Source organism: Amphiura filiformis, chromosome 6 (assembly GCF_039555335.1).
Source record: "Amphiura filiformis chromosome 6, Afil_fr2py, whole genome shotgun sequence".
Lineage (NCBI taxonomy): Eukaryota > Metazoa > Echinodermata > Ophiuroidea > Amphilepidida > Amphiuridae > Amphiura > Amphiura filiformis.
In genome coordinates, this window is record NC_092633.1 from 48,803,809 (window position 1) to 48,824,847 (window position 21,039).

General features: G+C 32.9%; 1 protein-coding gene across 2 annotated transcripts in view; it reads right to left on the reverse strand.

The window, feature by feature from the left end:
- LOC140155530 (uncharacterized) overlaps window positions 1-21,039 on the reverse strand; it is a 93,855-nt gene that overhangs the window by 11,095 nt on the left and 61,721 nt on the right. For both annotated transcript variants that reach the window (XR_011859394.1, XM_072178409.1), the window contains exon 3: window positions 782-908. Coding sequence is in view for 1 of the 2 variants with exons in the window: in XM_072178409.1 (XP_072034510.1) it covers window positions 782-879 (98 nt within the window). In the remaining variant the exon portion in view is untranslated. The remainder of the gene's footprint in view (window positions 1-781; window positions 909-21,039) is intronic.

The window sequence follows — 21,039 nt, forward strand, 5'->3', positions numbered from 1 at the left end:
ATAGATGTCAAAGAATGGCTGATCTCTCGTACCTGTAAGATTAGTATCTTTGAAAAGAGCGGTATTGTATTAAATCTATGATTGCAGACTTATACCGGTGATGAGTGTAATCTGCTTGTAATGCAGGGCGATCTATTCAAAAATTGTATTCATCTATTGCTATGGTAGTTGATCCGATTATTACGTCACTTTTACGGAGAATAGGGCATGCAATGGAGCAACCTGCAACTTTTGAATTTGCATCTTCCTTGGGTTTTTGGATCATCGTGTCTTTATTTCTACAAACGATTTCATCAAAATGGGTCTTAACTCCGAGGTAAAAGATGAAGCTATTGGCTGCTTATCCAATTATGATAGGGTGTGTAGGGTGTACAGGGGTGAACATAACTGGAAGCTTAATTCTTTTGCGCACTATATTTTAATGTGAACGTTTTGTCTATAATCACTGGAAATCAGTCATGTTACCGAATAGGAAAATATTATTTTAAAAGACAATATATTTTTGATTTTAATATCATCATTGCGACTTATACCCTACCACACCTGGTCACTTACATCCTTACGAGAGCTCAATTGCCTAAGGGAAATTTTTGGTAGACTTAATAACAATGACTAGTGTCTAGAAAATGAGCATTAATAGCGGGTTCATCTATTTACAAGACACCGTCGTTGGTGGCGTTTGTCGTCATTTATATCATCTATTATGTTTTTGTCTGATTATTGTAATTATAATTAATAGTGTTGTTTAAATTATTAATTTGCTGTTTTTGTAATTACTTACGAGCATGGTGACCCGGCAGCAGACGGTGATAATATAGCGGCAATAAATAACAATAGAACCAAAAGTAATGTTGAGTCTCTCGTTGTCATGGCATTCATGGTTACTGGTATATAAAAAAACAAAACCCCTGCAAAAGATCATCAAGAAAACAATAGAAACAGTGTAAGTAATGAATTAATGGCAATAAATAACAATAGAACCAAAAGTAATGTTAAGTCTCTCGTTGTCATGGCATTTGGTTACTGGTATATAAAAAAACCTGCAAAAGATCATCAAGAAAACAATGGAAACAGTGTAAGTAATGAATTAATAGCATGAAACTTATCTATAATTAACCACACATGACTATTCTTCTAAGGAGGTGTGAACTAATTATGAGCACAAATGGGAGAGGGGTGCTTGTAAAAGTTCATGTTATTTTATATTGTAGGAAACTTCAAGATGATTTACTATTCATGATGCTGTACAGAAGAATTATTATATTATGATATAGATAGGTATTAGATAATTGATATTATTTAACATGAATTTAGTAGTCATGGTAGTATAAAATCATTTGGCATTTCAGAATCAAGAATGCTTCCTGCTTTGCCTGAGATAATCGTGTACAATATGTAGCGTCCTCTATTTTATATTCTCGATGCGGAGAGTAGGTTTTCTATCCGAGCTGAGGGCTTAAATATGTTGATACAGTCACTAAAAGCCAGTAAGATTTGGACCCGTAAGTACGCATAATCTGACCATATTTTGAAAGAAATGATTATAAAAGTTGGATAATGCTCAAGCTGCTGATGGGTTGTGTTGCAATAAAATGAAACACTGTGTATGTTCCAACAGTTGGAATACATGTATGTATTTAAATTTTGAATTTTAATTTAATAGGGCTGTAAAGCTCAGAGGGTACAGCACTGGTCTCGCAAACTAGATGGCGTCGGTTCAGATCCCGCTGCAGCCCCTTCTTCATGCTCAGTATCTCTGTAGCCTATATATTGTTTACTATACTTTTTTATTACGGACCCTGAAAGAGTATAACCCATCAGTTATTAACAACTCTAATAGCGGTATCCTTTAATTTCTACATGACAGATCTCTTTAGGAAAATATTAAGACAAAAGGTGATCCTTAGATTACTATTTTAGGCTATTAAAATTTTTAACTTTCATTCCCAACAAACTTTAAGGTGGTACTACACCCCCTGGTAAATTGTGTGACTTATTTTGCATTTTCTCAAAAAAATAACTAAACATTGGAAACAAAAGTTATGTATATTATAGGGGCAAGGAATCCAATTGCTTCACTGAAGTTTCAGTGATCCAAGACAAGTGGTTCATTATAATATGTTAAAAGAAATGAGGTACATTCTAGCGGTATCTCTTTTCTTATCATAAATGACGTACCGCGTGTCTTGAACTGGATTCCTTTTCCCTATAATATACATAACTTTTGTTACCAGTGTGTTATTATTGTTTGAGAAAAATGCAAAAATAGTCACAAATTTATCAAGGGGTGTAGTACCCCGGGTGTAGTACCACCTTAAGCTAAAGTGTAACTTTTTGTCACATTGAAAATTAAGTGTTTGTATTATTTTGGACGTGATAGGATTGTGGTTTATTTCCCCTTATTTACCAATATACCATAACCTAAAAGGCTTTGCAATTTAACCATTCATACTGGTAGACAAACCATCACCATATGCTAATTAGGGTCAGGGGTTACTTCATACGTCACTCCTATGGACACATCTTGGTGACCATCGTTACTGCGCACAATGAAGTGCGCAGTAACGATGTGCGCATCGGTATGTAGGCTAAAATGACAAAGGCTTTCGGACTTTTCAGAAATGGTCTGTCGCACTTCTAAACAGCAAGGGTACGCTACTCTTAACTTGTACTATACGCCCTTAAGGTGACAGATGCAACTTGAACCCATAAGGAAAATATTCCGTTTACAATTTGTAAAGTGGTATAATTAATACTACGCATGATTCATGTATCTTAGTCAATTAAGTACTCAGCGGATTTGTTTTAGCATCTATGATTGTGTTTTAATTTAATCATTTTATTAATTTTACATCAATGAACAACATCAATTTAGGTAAATTAAGATTGCTATTGATACCTCGTTACCAAGTAACGGTTCGGGCCGATGATCGATGTTGTCAAAATAATAATAAATATTGTCCTTCTTCGTGTCCTTCTACGCCAAACTTTTGGTGGTACAATAGAGGCCGTCAGCATGACGTCATATGCCGCCATCTTGTGGGTACACGCTGCGATGGTCGTTCGATCTCCATGCGTGAACAGCAAAATCACCGCGTTGTTGCGTGATAACAGCTGCGTGCCAAGCTGCGCCCAGCGCGTAGTGTCCGACGCATGAACACACAGAACATTTGTACCCACAAGATGGCGAAAGGCTGACGGCCTCTAAAGTGGAAAATCAAAATTGATAAAAACTCTCAATATATCAACTAGATCACGTCTAATCTCGTTGCGCTGTAAGGATGTGTCATCAAAGACTCTCTAGTGAACACAAGTATAGTTGTAAAGGTTTGTAAAATATTTTTCAACAACTTTCACAATGTTTTGATGACATTTAAATATCGGGTTATAAAAATATCTTTAAAACGTTTTAACACATAATACTATCATTATTGATCATGTTAACACAATTTTACTGAATAATATTTGTTGCTAATCATTTTGAAAGCAAATAAATATATCTGTGTTATAAGCGAGAGGCGATAACTTCTCAAAGTCTTATAAACAAAACTTTTACTTTTTCCGACATTTAGATGTTTTCTGTCAATCTTTATGCGAAATCGTTTTATTCCGTGGGTCGGGGCTAAGTGAAATTTGGAAGGGGGCAATTGGAAAATTAAAATTAAACATGATAAAGCGCAAATTTGACATCTTAAAATCTTCTTTTTGTAACTAAAGTATTAACCAGAAAATGATTTAGCGCTAACAATTCGTAAATTATATACTCAATATCAAGTATGAAAATGATGGCTACAATAAATGTTTATACAAAATAATATTTTAATATTGTATGCAAAATGTTTTTAAAAGAACCTTTCATGACATTCACGAAACACTACATACACGAGCTTTGATGTCCAGTTTTACAGCATAATAAGATGACAGTACTAACAGGTCGTTTTGTCAATCAAATCTAACAAGCGCAAAGGGAGGTCCCGCAATTACTCAAAAGTATTTGGTACTTTGTCGTTACATTATCCATAAATAATTAGAAAAGCGTTTCAAATGCGTATCGAATAATTTTAATTGTGCCTTCTTTCACCCTTTTCAATTAAAAACTGACTAAAATTGTTTTACTCTGCAAGACTTGAAATTGGGAAGAAAATTTGAATATATAAAACTATGTTGCCGATTGCCTATGATGGATATATTGTATTATAATACTAAAGCACTCACAAATATTAAATTTCAAGTCAGCTTTTTCGTCGGTGTTCAGTTCAAAAAACAATGATGCATGAATAATTCGCATTTGTGTTAAAATAAAATATTCATGATAACAGAAAAAAGAGCATCTGTCTGTGACGATCTTCTACTGGTTACGGTTAATCCATGCAAACTAATGACAGCCGACGGCGTCTTTTCAATTTTTCAATTCTACTGTTAGCACAAGCATAAAAATATGCAAATAAAACAGGCAAATGCAAGTCAGCATGATTTGCATGTTGCATACTTTTAGGCATGACAATAAAACGATCGCTGATCTGAACACCTTTTCTCACCACATCTAACAATTACAATAGACATTCCATTAGACGAGATGAATTTCCGTTGGCGGATGATACCGATATCGTGATTGAGATGAGACTACTTATAAATTGACATCCTCAGGAATAGGTCATTTTGTTGCAACAGTTTTGTGGTTTACAAAAGAAGAATTGATATCCGGGATCAATTAGGTTAGGGGCAATAAAGTAAAATAAGAGTAATATAAAGTGCTTATGAAACATCAAAGTGCAATAGTTTAATATACGGGGTAATACAAGAAAAGGTATGTGGCATAATTAACAGCCTCATCTGGCACCCTTTACCGCATCACAATTAAGATTTTGATAATGAGTAAAGCTCCTCAGAACCTAAGTCTAAAACACAAACCGCTAACTGAAAACTTGATAATTGGATTGTGGCAGAGGTCTCTATTCACTGCACAGCATTTACATAAAACTATGGTATATTACTGTTGACAAGATTTGCAGAAGTATCGTTCAAATATTTTGTGATTCCGAGTAGGAGATCAATAAATAATAATAAAGATAAAATAAAACAAAGTGTTGATCACTGAATAATAATAATGATAAAATAAAACGAAATTAAGCACTTGAATCAGACAAATTGAGTGTTTCTTATACCGGCGAAAGTTTGCATTTAAACATAGTAAAGGACAGATATATTAAAGATTGTATTATATTGAGTCGCACAATGTAGGCAAATTGATGTTGTTCATTGATGTAAAATTAATAAACTGATTAACTAAAACACATTCATATTGGCTGAAACAACCCCGTTGAGCACTTAATTAGCTAAGATACGGGAATCATGCGTACGAGCACGTACTAAGAAGACATATGAATCGTGGGTATCATCTCTACATGACTTAGAAGATAGAAACGAAATATTTTCCTTATGGGTTTAAGTGCAATAAGTGGCATCTGCCGCCTTTAGGGTGTACCATACAATATAAGAGTACACACCATGTTCTTCTGAAATGCGATTTGTAGATAACGGAATGTATCTCAGTCCTAGTTTCTTATCCCTGTCTCGCAAAAGGCTAGTCTACATCCAAAATATTATAAAACACTCACTTTTCAAAATGACACAATAAAAAAGAAGGTATGATTTTGCAAAAGCATTGGAAAGTTAAAGGTAACCCTTCACTTTGTGATAACTGAGAATGTAAAGACTAGGGCCTAATATTGACAGAAAATGAACAATGAGTAGTAGAAACAGAAACTGGAAAAGAGCGAAATGTCACATGTTAAAGAGAATAATGCCCGTGGTAAATGATCAGTTTAGCTTTCACAAATACACAATATCTACGTAAATAGCGCCTACATTCACCTATTTTCACTCTTGTGTAGTTTATAGTTTATAGTTGTAGTTGTAGTTGTAGTTATGGTTGGAATTATAGTTGAGTTTATAGTTGTAACAACTATAACTACAAAGAATGATAAAAATACATTTACTCGAGACTGCCCACACAAGATATTGATGCGATCAAAAGAACTTAAACAAAATGAACTAAAGAAAGCTGAAACAAAAGAACTAAAAAGTAAAATAAACGTTGTGAAAAGTACAGAGACGAAGAAAATTAAATTAAAGCTTGAGTGAAGAAACTGTGTTGTCTCTTTGTTGCGCCCATTGGAATATTTTCGCTGTGTATTGGCCAACTTGTCACTTTTAATGCTGGACTTTAGTCCCATCAAATGCTTGTAACTTTACTTCTTGAGGTCACATTGGATTCAATGGGGTGTCATAATGCGCATCTCTTTAAAAAATCAATTCACCCAAATATGGTTTAGTTTTAAAATTGGGATTTGTTCCAAGTGTAAGGATATTTTTTTGGTGTAGTATATATGGTACCATTGTAAAATTGTAGAATCTTTCATTATCTGCATCAATATATTCATAACAAAAATAACACTTTTGTGCTTTGCAAAAGTTCATTCTACAAATCATATACTTTGAAAACTTGCTTAATTTATTGCTGTTAATGAGTTTTGTACGTTTTACAAAAGTGTTGTTGTTTCAGCCTTCTTTACAACATAACTCAAGAACCACAGGACCTACAAGAGTATATATGTGATATTTGAATTCTTCTACACGCTCACTATGAATTGAGCAAGGCGTTTTTTCTAAAGCTCACTACTATTTGCAAGATGCTGTGAACTACATTTTTTTATGCTTCGACCAACTATATATCGTATACCCTTAATAAGTTGTACGAAAAGAAAATGATTGATAAATTGTATATAAAATCTTACTACGGGATAAGATGACAGTACTGACAGGTCGTTTTGTCTATACAAAATGAGTGCAAAAAGTGGTCCCACAATTACCCCCAAAGTCAATTGGTGGTTTGTCTTATACCATCTTGGCACATTAAATGATCAACCAGAGTGGTTGCAATGATGCGCTTTATATTAGACAAGGCTACAAAAAGATTAAAGATACAAATGCATAATGAATGTTTTCATCGTATCTTCTTTGACTTTCTACATGTTGAAGATGGCAAGATTACATAAAACAATGTTGCCGTTTGTACATAAACGTACGTAGCACGTACACTGCAAAAATATTTTACTCAACATTGAGTAAAAAGGTCACCTCAACAGTAGAGTAAATAAATACTCAAAATTTAGCTCATATAGGTCACAACTCAACAAATGAGTAAAAAATTACTTAATACTGACCTCATTTTTACTCAGTGTTGAGTAAAATACTTTTGCAGTGTATTGTAGCACTTTTTACCGTCTGTATTCATTTCTATACAATGATGCATATATAATTCGCATTTGTGTTAAAATAAAATAGTCATGATACCAAAAAAAAGAGGGCATCTGTCTATGACGATCTACCATTGGTTGCGGTTAATCCATGCAAACTAATGACTGCCGACGGCGTCTTTTCAATTTTCAATTAGCACAAGCATAAAAATATGCATGTAAAACAAGCAAAGTATATGCAAGTCAGCATGATTTGCATGTTGCATACTTTTAGGTATGACAATAAAACGATCGCTGATCTGAACACCTTTTCTCGCCACATCTAACAATTATTACAAAAGACATTCCATTAGACGAGATGAATTTCCGTTGGCGGATGATACTGGTACCATGCTGTGACTATCGTGATTGAGCTGAAGCGACTTATTAATTGATATACTCAGGAATAGGTCATTTTGTTGCAACAGTTTCGTGGTTTACAAAAGAAGAATTGATATCCGGGATCAATTAGGTTAGGGGCAATAATGTAAAATAAGAGCAATATAAAATGACATGAAAGCTTGTGAAATATTAGTGCCATAGTAAGAAATGGTTGGTGACCTAATTAACAGCCTCATTCGACACACTTAACCCTCATTAAATTTGAAACTTTGATACATGAGAAAACCTCATAAAAAATTTTCTCATGAATACATGATATTTTTAGGTTAACTCTGAAACATGTTTTCTTCAGATGGTATGAGCAAAAAAACTGGAAGTCTCATCGCCAATGGTGGTATCATGTACTGCGCCAATAAAGTATCCTTACACTTGGAAAAATAATCACAATATCAAAACTGGACAATATTGGGTTATATGTGGTTTTTTTTAATAGATGCACTATCTAATCCTGCACATTATGACACCACATTGAATCCAATGTGACCTCAAGAAGTAAAGTTACAAGCAATTGAATAGACGAAGGTCCAGTTTTAAAAGTGTCAAACTGGCCTATAACAAGGCACAACAAGATTCCAACAAGCGAAACAAAGAGACAACACAGTTTCTTCAATGAAGCGTTATTTAAAGCAGTTTTTATTTCAGTTTTTACTTTTCTGTACTTTTCATAACTTTCATTTTATTTGTCAGTTCTTTTGTTTCAGTTTTCTTTTGTTCCTTTTGTTTTAAATTAAAGCCAAACGCATAAATTAGCCATTCACCACTCTCAAACCAGGTGTATAGTCTGTGGAGTTTTGAATAGGCCAGTTTGTCACTTTCAAAACTGGACCTTCGTCTAATCAAATGCTTGTAACTTTGCTTCTTAAAGTCTCATTGGATTCAATGTGGTGTCATAATGTGCAGGATTAGCTAGTGCATCTATTAAAAAAACAAATTGACCCCAATATTGTTCAGTTTGGGAATTGTGATTATTTTTCCAAGTGTAAGGATATTTTATTGGTGCAGTATACTTGTAAACTGTTTCATGGGCCATTGTTATACACAATTTTGCTTTTAATATCCAAGTCTTGAGAACAGAAACTGAAATCAGATGTTGACATATTACAAATATACTTTGGTCAGACAAGGGTTAAAAAAACATTATTTTATCGTCAATGATTCATCAAATGTAGTCCTTGTCAGAAAGAAATCAGTTAGATGTGGCATTTTTTGAAGAGAAAGCAACAAATAAACCGATTTAATAAACTAAAAAAATTACGCCACTGATAAAAAGCGGACAAAGATAAACAAGGAACGCAACACCATGTTTTCGGGTCTGATCATTGGAACGTTATAAAGCCACCGGACAAAATCGATACTATCAAATGAAATATCAAATTGATCCTGCCAGCGTTATACAAAAGTGATACATACATTTTCAAATTATCTTTATTGGTGTTTCAAGGGTCAAACTAGAGTTGTTTTGTCTGGACTGTCGTGGATAGTATTTGCTACAGGACATTCCACAGAAATTGAAAAATGCATGATTGATGAACGTCAATCTTTACTCTCCATTCAACTCAAACGTATTTCTAATTGATGACTTCAATTAAGCATGCGGAATTTATACGGCATTCCGTAATACATCCATAAAGTTTTAACGAATAAGCTTAAGAAGCAATTTTGTGATATAAGTACGTTTTAAAGTCTTTATTGTGTCTAAAATAAGTTTAAAGGAAAGAACTACAGATACATTTAAAGATCCGATTTGTCTTTGTTTTAACTCTCTTCACGCGGGTCGACTGCAGACGACAAGTTTCAATTTTTTTTTTAATTCAAAAATTTCAGAAATGTAAATTTTCATGAGCATATTTGGAATCAGCATGAAAAATGATTTAAAATGAGTACAAATACGCATAGTATTGATCCAGTAGTTCTTAAGTAGCTCTTGATATTTTGAGAAAATTTTGAACTTTTTCCATTGAAGCGCAGAGCATTAATATAGCCAAATCATGCACTTAAACAACGCCTCTTGTGCAAACTGCATAAGCCGAAAGGTATCTTGTTTAAAAACTCGCCCCCGTGTGGTATCGTGTGTGGTTTTTCGCTTCCGCTAATATATCCTTTTGCTTTATTGAAAAGAGCGCAAATGGTTGAGCCGTGAAACAGTGATCGGAGGGCTTACGTGGAGATTGTGTGTACATACTCTAGAGTTACGTTGATCATTACTCACGGCCATTGTTCTCTTCAAAAAGTTGTACTCTTTTCAGAGTAGGTCCCAAGATCAATCCAGGTGGAATTTACGATGAATAATTACTAAGATTACATCAAGAGAGTTTGATTCTTTCAGTTGTACTCTTGATTCCAGAAAACTACAGCACTAACCTTTTGGAATTATTATCCTGTTGAGCTTAATGAAACATAGCCCAATCCTAATCCTTTAGATGAAATTGGTTGGTTATGAAAGTCAAATTTTATTATTTGGCCAATTTTGGAAGAAAAAAATATGCAATGGTGTATGTTTTCTTACAATTGCAATCAGAAAAAATCAAATACTTGACAATTCTAACTCCAAGCATAAGTTTGTTATATGTTTATAACGGTAATTAGACAAATATATTACAAGTTTTGATTTTCACAGAATACGCAAAACACAAAAAAATGCACGTTTTGGCCAGTATTTCTAAAAATTAAAACAATATCAAAAATCGCCTTTTTTGCTATTTAGTTCCAACTGAAAGATTAAGATTGATTCACGTTTTATTTGGCAAAACAGAATAATGTTTATTTTAATACAAAAACAATTAGTGTCGTATTTTTCTGGAATTTATTTATTTATTTATTTATTTATTTATTTATTTATTTATTTATTTATTTATTTATTAATTAATTAATTAATTAATTAATTTATTTATTTATTTATTTATTTATTTATTTATTTATTTATTTATTTATTTATTTATTCATTTATTTATTTATTTATTTATTCAGGAATCGGGAGTAGAGATGACAAAGAAGCAGTCTTTATTAATGTTCGTATTTTCAAGGGCATTTAGCTTTGGTATTTTAAAAGGGGTTAAAAATCAACTTGTTTGAGAAAGAAGCATGCATGATAATGACGAGAAGCCTGTATACATTTTTCCTGCCATGAGGACATTTGACATTTCACAAACCGTGTACAGCATCTTACAACATTTTCTTATTCATCTGCATCTATCATCTGTTTAATCCAAAGATTAACCTTGTATAGGGGATTACCTGCTTTGATCTAAAAGAGCAGATATGGCAGATGAAACCGATTAAAGGTTGCTTTGTGGATTTACCTTAAATGCTAAGATTTCAACCCCATTATAATGTGAACGCACGATCGGGCATGGATCATTGTTTCAAAATGTTCATTTACTTCCCATAGTATCATGGTTTTATACTCACAAGTTTTTATGTCTATTGATCATATGCAGTGCGCAAATGGCAGTAGTTTGAGTGGTATTTTATTTTTATAGAGCATTCATGAATGTTGAATTATATTACAATATACTGCTTTTGTCATTTTTATTAAAACAAAACTTATGTTCTAATCTAATTAGATATTAATTAAGGAATCCTAAGTTTAATAATTGAATACCTGAATACAAAACCCGCCCAAGTCCATACTTTGGCCAAATTGAGTTAAGTCCAGGCCTTGGGTGGTTTTACACACATATTATAGTGCCCTCGCAAACAGGGCAAGATAGCTGATGTGCTGTGTAAAACCTGCTCTCTTTACCAAGTAAATCTAACTGAAGGAAGTAAACTGATACACGGTTTTTTTTTTCTCAAAATCACATTCCACGGACTTGGGTGGGTTTTGAACTTTTTGCACTCATCCGACGATATGTTACCAAACAAAGTATGATGATTTTTTTGTATTAAATGGATAGATAAACTGCATGACCACACGTTCGCATTGCTTTGAACGTGAGAAGGCTACCCCTTTTCATTTAATGCATTATCCTGATCTATATATGAATAAGATTAAGGGATCTGGAATGAGCGTTTTGAGCGTTTCGACAGTCTTTTTTGTGGGACATGAGAGCACATCAGACATATCGAATTGCATTCTGAATACGAAGAATGTCTTTCAGATATTAAATAATTTTCATTTTTTTGAAATTCACGATATAATACAAATTTTATGACAAATTATTAAAATTTGATATTTTTCACATTTTTGATATAGGCCTATAACAGTTCTCGAAGTAAATTTTATAAATCTAATGATATATTCTTAAAGTGTATGTAGCTGGGAGGAAAAGCCGACGATCAATTGAAAATGTTGGCCTTTCATATTGAAGATATGGATTTTTTCCCCAAAAAAAATCCATATCTTCAATACGAAATGTCAACATTTTCAATTGATCGTCGGCTTTTCATCCCACCTACATACACTTTAAGTATAAATCATCAGATTGATAAAGTTTACTTCGAGTACTGTTAAATATCAAAAATATCAATTTGTAATCATTTGTCATACATGTGTATTACATTGCGAATTTCAAAAAATCAAAATTATTTGATATCAGAAGAACATTCTTCGTATTCAGAATGTAATTCGATATGGCTGATGTGCTCTAATGTCCCACAATAAATACTGTCCAAACGTTCATACCCCAGCCCTTAACACCAAATAAAAAGTGTCAAATAATAATCGACAGTATCATATGTAAACCCTTGAAACGAGTAGGTATTATAGTACATCATGTGCTCTTGAGTGGTTCGACCTTTTTGCTATGATGCCATCGTGTTAGCAATCCCTAAAGGCGTCTATAAGTACCATATGATTGCAATTAAATAAATCATTAATACATGATAAATATCAATAATGGTATTGAGTGATCTTGACGATTGCTAATAATACTGGTAATCAGCCTGGTGATTCTACTATGACCGCATTGTGGCAATTTCTATCTATTATTATTTAGGTCACTGATAGTGCTACTGTCTGTAATAATGGATATTTTAATCAAAATTCGTTGAAGCAAGAAGAAGAATTTAACAATATTGATACTGATTTAAAAAGAAGCTTTCACAGGTCTTCTGATTCAAGAATAAGAGAAGTACAATAGGAAAAAGAAGGTGAAGAAGAAGAAATAAAGAAATATTTTACTCAAAATTCGTTGAAGCAACAAAAAGAATTTAACAATTGATACTAGAAGAAAGATGAAGATGATGAAGAAGAAGAAGAGGAAGAAGAAGTAGAAGAAGAAGAAGAAGAAGAAGAAGAAGAAGAAGAAGAAAAAAGAAAAGAAGAAGAAGAAGAAGAAAAGAAGTAGAAGAAGAAGAAGAAGGAGAAAAAGAAGAAGAAGTTGTTTATGTTTATGGTGTATTAAAGGTTATTTTGTTGGTCTCGTGATAAAATGTTTAAAAGATAGCAGCTGTTTTCTTGTTTTCTACAAATAATGGAGGAAAATACTTGCAAATGTTTCCGTTTGTTCATGTATCAACCTCCTTTAAAGAGCGTCATCATGAGAGACATTCACACATGCTCAGTTGCCTTCCGTGTCTTTCACGAGTGGCATTGGTCGAACACTGTATTTACGCAATCAATACCTTCTCCGTATAATTTATGATTCTACAAAGTCAACTTATTGACATGAAGTAGTTTTCTTTATAATAAGCTTTTTGTTGGCAAGGTGTTTTAGCACATCGCTGCTTTAAAACATATTTATATCAAAGGAAGACTTCAGTGAAAGCGTATTGCAAATCATACCAAACGCGAAAAAGACTTACATTACTCAAATGCAATGTGCATCGGATGTCTTCGATCTTCCCTTATCAAACATATTCCTTGTTTACATGCACGAAGACGTTAACCACGGATATGCTTTTTCATATCTGTGTTTATTATATGGTTTATTTTACCGTCAGTTATTCATTTTCTTTGCTCTAATTTTGTCTTTGCCTTTCTTTCTATGATCAAGGAAACATTTTATTCCCAGTTTCTTGTTAATTAGAAATTATTTCCGACGTATATCTTTTTCGAAACACGCTGTTTAAAGCTCTTCGATTGACCAGGTATATTAGGCCAAATAAAAAAATAAACATGTTTCACGTCCCTCCCGCTTCCTTTTTTGAGGTTTCCTCAAATATCTTTTTTATTTTTTGAAATTCAGTTATAACTTTTCAAAAAATATGTCTAGGAAGTTGGGATGCTTTCTATAGCCTTGTTAAGATACAAGACACATTTTAGGAAGGTTTTGTGATCATTAGAGGGGGTGTAACTCTCAGAACAACAAATAAAAAAGGGCCTCCTCCTTTTTCCAGGCATTATTGTATACGCTAAAACAGCTCTAAGTATGGGTATTTACACCAATTTTGCGATAAAAAATAGAAAATAAAAAGCCCCCTCTTCCTCCTTTTTTTCGAAAACCCGGACGTGAAACATGTTTTATTTTTTACTTGGCCTTATACAATGATGCATTATTCTGAATTTTTAAAAAGCTCTTAGTTGTTGATTTATTGACCTGGGTGACCCAGACGACGGTATAAATAAATAACAAATCGGTACAATATACCGGAATAATAATAGAATCCTTATCTTTCAAGAATCACGGGTTCATTTCCTCTTCGCTCCTCTTTTCTGGCTAGCCCCATTGAGTAGTTCATAAAGGACAAGACATTATGTTGGTGCGTGAGGCAATCGTTGGCCAAAATTCCAAAACAGGTACACCTGTTATTTGCCTTCATTCTTATTTTGCTGTTCACTAACTAAAGTTGAAATGAGAGAAGACCATGCTACTAACTCCCTGAAATAATATTTCTTGAACCCCAATCGCAAAAAGTCTTTGATAAATACCGTATGATTGTAATTAAATAACCATTAAAATATGATATGTTACATAATCGTATTATATGAACTTGACGATCGCTAGTAACACTGTACTCAACCACGGTTTCTACTATGGCCAATGTTCACAATTTCCATTTATCACTATTTAGGTCACGGATATATTAATTAACAGTAGTTTGTCAGAGGGATATTTTAATCAACATTCGTTGAAGCATATCAGGCAAACAAGAAACGTTGAAAAATGACCTAAATTTTACTTAACAGTTTGTCGTACGAAAGTTTGATTTGATAGTATACATATATCGTGATATAATGTTTAACCCCCTGAGCACCTGCTGATCTAACATTGCCTCTGATTGGTCAATTACATGATATTTTCACTTTATCAGATTGGAGCTTTGCAAATAATTCAGTCTTTTTTTTTTTTTCTTTTTTTTTGCGTGGTGAAATTATTCTAACAATATTGTTGATTGGGCCAAGTTGATAATGAAAACTTCTTTTTGACCAATAGGCAGGTAGTTCTCATGGGGTTAAAGGATGCCAGCTGTTTTATACAAATTGTATAGAAAGTACTTGCAAATGTATCAACCTCCTTTATGTAAAAGAGCGTCATCATGGGAGACATTCACATATGCCCAGTTGCCTTTCGTATCTTTCGCACAGTGGCTTTGGTCGATCACTACATTTACGCAATCAATACCTTCTCCGTATAATTTATGATTCTACAAAGTCAACATATTGATATGAAGTAGTTTTCTTTATAATAAGCTTTTTGTTGACAAGGTGCTTTAGCACATCGCTGTTTTAAAACATATTTATATTAAAGGAAGACTTCAGTGATGGCGTATTGTAAATCATTTCTTACCAAATGCGAAAAATATACTTACATTCCTGAAAGACAATGTACATCGTGTGTCTTCGATCTACACGCATCAAGCATATTTCTTGTTTTAGTTTTACATACACGAAAACGTCAACTACGGATGTGGGTTTTTTTTTTTAATCTCTGTCCTTTATATGATTTTCTTCTATGTCTGTCCTATTTTTGTTCTTGCCTTTTTTGCTTTTGCATTTTCTTTTTCTTTCACTCTTAGTTCCCTATTCTATTTTGTGTGCATAAAATAAAATATACAGCAGTAAAAATACAACAAAATTCACAACATTTTCATTCAACCTGAATGACAAATTTAATTTAAATGACACTTATCTCAAGTTCAATAGCATTTCTTAACAAATAGATTTCAACAGAAAAAAGGTCGACGCATACTACATGTAATTGATGTTGGAACAGGTCAGGGCAATATGTTTTCAGAAAACATTCTTTATTTAGATTCATACTAAAGCATTCATTAAATACGATGTGATTAACTAATTTAACGCTATATATCTTGAGCCCTGATTCGCTGACATTAAGTGAACTAAATAGAATCTTCAGAAAATAGATATATATTTATATAATACCTAGTATTTTATCATGATACAATTATAAATTGGTGTCTGGAAATGTATGTGTAATTAACCCGAGTTTAAGAAGGCGTTATAATTCCGATTAAAGGCATTTATCATGGTAATTTATGGTTTGTCGATGGCGTTTAAGGAGTTCGTGAAACTGATTAATATTATAATCGCTTAATAATTGGTAATGTCACCAAACATCACCAATGATACCCATACTTGCCAGCACAACCCCCACACCCACCCCAGTTACTCCAACCCGTAAGACCTCTACGCACTTCATACATACTCTACTTAACTGTTAACCAGAAGCGACACGGCATGGTAACAAATAAGACATCAAACTGTCCACAACATTATATGTAACTGTTTTACTACTAGGCTGGTGCGAGAGTTCTAAGTTGGGCCCCTTCAAATGTGTTTCAAACAACCTTTTCTGAGATTAGGTGTCAAATCAAAAATAATGATCGACAGTATCATGTATCATTATACATGCTAAACCACTATAGGTGAAATACTTCGAGTACTTTTGAGTGGTTCAACCTTTTGCTAAGATGCCATCATACTAGGAATTCCTAAAGCCTTTGATAAGTATCATATAATTGCATTTGAATAAAGCATTAATACATAATAACCATTATATTGAGTGATCTTGACAATCGCTAATATTACGATCAGCGAACCTGTGGTTCCATAATTTTTTGTGCTAGTGTTCCTGTCACTATTTCTTATAATTAACCCTTAATAAAACAGTATCAAAGGTTAAAGTAAGTTGAGGCATTTGGCATCATTTGAGAGGGAAAAATAAACAAAAAAGTTAAATTGAATGAATAAAAAGTCACATTACCATAAAAATATCATCTTTCATTTCAAAAAGCTAAAAGTCGTGATAAAAATTAATTTAAAAAAAAAACACATTAAATTCAAAACGAAATTCTTTACACTGTTGGATCTAAGTTTATGTTATAAGAAATGTCATTTTTATAGACAACATACATGTTTAAAAGATAGCAGATGATTTCTGGTTTTCTACAAACAGTGTAGCAAAATATTTGCAAATGTTTCCGTTTGTTCATGTATCAACTTCTTTTATGCAAAAGAGTGTCATCATGTGAGACATTCACACATGCCCAGATGGTGTCGTGTTTTTCACACAGTAGCTTTGGTTGATCACTACATTTAGGCGATCAATACCTTCTCTGTATGTGATCTAAGTCAACATTTTGATATGAAGTAGTTTTCTTTATAGTAAGCTTTTTGTTGGCATGGCCTTTTCGCATATACCTGTGTTAAAACATATTTATATCAAAAGAAAACTTCAGTGAAAGACTTGCATTACTGAAAGACAATGTGCATCGGATGTCTACACGCATCAAATGTGTTCCTTGTTTTACATACAGGAAAACATCAGTTATGGATTATTTTGTTATATCTACCTACATTTGATATATTTTCAAATCTTTTTTATTTATTTTTCATTTCTTTCTGCCCTACTTTGGGCTCATGCTTTTTTCCTTTTGTATTACATGTATATTTTTTCTTTCATGAATTGTCAAGTTATTTTAAGAAATACGGTTCTTTATTTAGTAGTATATAATATATTTCAGGTTACCTCTCAAAATGTCAAGATATTTTTTGAAACAATTCTTTATTTAGTAATAATATTATTAAAGTTAACCTCTAGATTCGCTTTTATATTTTATTTTGCCTTTCATGAATTGTTCAGTTATTTTAAGAAAACTATTCTTTATTTAGTAGTATATAATACATTTAAGGTTACCTTAAAATGTCAAGATATTTAAGACAAAATTGTTTGTTTAATAATATAGTGTATTTTTAATAGAATCATTAAGATATTTTAAGAAACAAGATTTGGTTTTGTAATATATTATATATTTAAGTTTACCTTTGGAATTGTCAAGATATTTTAAGAAACAAGACCTTTAGATTCGTATTAACAAACTGTTGTTTTCGGCAAATGCGATGTGATCTATATCTTGAGTTTAACTATGTTAACGTGATATATATTGTGTCCTGATTCTGTGTCATTAACCCCATTAGCGCTACTACCTTTCTAACAATGCCCTTATTTGGTTAATTTCATGATGTGATAAGCTGATTGGCCAAAAACATGTTATATACTATATAGTACCTCTTTTAACCTATCAAAATAGTTGGTCGCTAGTGGCCCTGGGGTTACGTGAACTAACAGAAATGTTCTAAAAAATTAACTAGATATTATATGAAAGTAGTATTTTATTACGATCCATTTGTCAATTGAGGTCCGTTTATTATTGACCTGTTGGTTAAGAAGAGGACATTATACATGTTATAGGTCCGACTGAAGGCGACTTTTAAGGGTTTCGTCGACTGATTAAGGGCAATTAAATAAGAGTTCGTGAGACTGATTAATTAGTTTATTCTTGTCAGATAGTGATTGAAAACAAAATTGAGCAGCCCGTTTTATTCCTTTTTAACTACCATGTCCACGGTATTACGTTTTTATTATGTTTACAGAAGAGCGCTGTATGAAAATATGATGATATATATTAATTTTGTAATACATACATGTGTATAATATATACGCATATATATATATATATATTTAAATGAAGTGCATGACATAAATCATGCACAATCCAAGACACATACCATCTATCACATTCTTAATGGGGGTCTAAGACAGAGGGCTTTTGCTGATGAAAATAAGAACGCTAGAAATAAGCTCAGAAATAAGATGATCAGGAGTCCAGATGATAAAGTGGTATGATCGAAGGGAATTATAAATAATATTCTTAAAGCAATGATTTTCATTCTTTCAAAACATAACGATGTATTTGGTCTATTCCAGGTGACTTGTCTTCCTTCAGACCTTTATAACTACAGAGATTTCTAAACAACGATATGGCAAAAGTTGCAAAACTATAACGTTCTTAAAAAATAGAAATAGAACAATGGTCTTACAAGCATTGGGAAAACTATATCGTTCAGACCTGTTCACCTATTGAAGAGATGTTGAGTAACATACTTAAAAGATGCTTCCGTGAGTATTTATTTAAATCATAAATTGTACGGGTACAGCCGAGTGTGGGTTAAAGCGTTAGAAGCCATAATACCTGTGATCGAAGACACATTTAAGAAGGGATCTATAATGTAGATAGGATAGTGTCAAAGGAACAGTGGCTTGACATATCGTTTAACATAATTGTGAAGAAAAACGGAATATTTGAAACAATGGCTATATTTTCATACAAAAGGTGTGATTGTGATTGCTAATGCTTATTTCGCTGATTGATTTGAACAATTTAGTTATTCAAAACGTGATTCTTAGAAGTTTATTCTTTCTTTCTTTTCCCCCTCAAACTGAGGGAAACATCTTTCTCACTCGGGGAGCTATAATTGGTGAACAATGAAGCAAATCGGAGACTTGCAGCTAAGAATGTGCCCCTTGTTCTAACTTAATCACAATAAAACGTCGTAACCATGATCAGTTCCCCACAGTGTTGCACAGGTACACCGCCCAATAACTTGTAAGTTCTTTGTCAAGGCCATGGCCAGGGAAATTTAAAGTCAGTTTATTGTTTCTTTCTTTTTTCCACAAAGGTAGACAAACAACTCTTTGAAGACTCTAACTGACATGTATAAATGAGAAAAGTAAAGATTTTGCAGCAGGACTGTGTTGCAAGTTGCAGTACGTTTCATCATTGCAGTTAGTATTTTGACCTGTATTTTGACAATCAAAAGTGACCAGTTAATGTTATTTTACCCTTTCGGAACACAACATCAAGTTCTATAACATTGACTTGATTACGATAGTCATATGCGACACGTACAACATGATAAAGAAAAGGTTCGTGCTCAACTTGATTACCATAAGGAATAACTAGTATAGCGTTTTCAATTGGTCATTGTTCCCTAAACTGAAACTTGCCACAAAGATGCAGATTCAGCAATTACTTCAATAGATAATTTTACGCTCGTCATTTGAATAATGATTTACTTGGCATTAACTGTCACCAATCAATTCAAAGAATATTATGATTACCATACCGGAATACTTTCAAATGTAAAATGGGAAATACATACATAATAATGAAATCGCACATTTCCAGAATAAGAAAATATAACCGAGTTGTAAAATAAATGTTTGACCATAATAATTAACCATCATTCATTTATCCGTGGAATAATTGTCGAATAAGTCGAGACCTACAAGAAGGCTGCATAAAATGAAGACTTGCCCAGCATAAGTGGGTAAACAAACCAAAAGTGACATGCAAATATTGAATGTACCGCGCAGCAAATACAAGCATTATGCTTAAGGAGGAATTCTTTAACTTTGGGTAAAATGAAAAAGTCACGCCGGTTATGTGCAATGTTTTAATGTACTATGGATTTGAAATCAAACATCCGTTGCTTTCATCAGGCAAGGCCCGTCGGAGAATGAAACCATATTAAAGGAAACTATATACCTTTATGAAATAGAATTTGCTTCATTTTTGTAAGGCAAAGGCTTTCCACAACTCGGATAGATACAGCTTAGGCTAAAACGTTATATACGTCACAAGGTCACATTATAAGGTCACATGGCAACACATATTTAACAGCAATTTTTACTGTTAAGATATTTTAATATCTTAACAGTAGAAATTGCTGTTAAAGACAAAACTATTAAAGAAATCCTAATTTTAGTCATAAGGTTACGTAACAATGGCCATCAACTATGTTACCATCGCTTTGCACTTTGACCTACTACACCCCACCCACGTACCGATCTAAATTAGGTCGTAAACAAAGACTATTGAATGTAAAGTTTTATTTCCTTAACTTCTTCAGAGACCGAATTTGAATCTAAAGAGACTTTTTTATCATCACATTCGATTAGAACCTGAGTGCTTTTCATACTACGTGTAACAACATGTAGCAAAAATGAAAGGAAAATACCACTTTGCGAGACGCGAGATGCCTTAAATTCTCTGATAACAGGAACCGAGTCAGGATAAAATGATGCTATAAGAACTATGTTATATTTTTTGTACAAAATCAAAACATATCTTGCTATTTTCTACGAAGGAATGT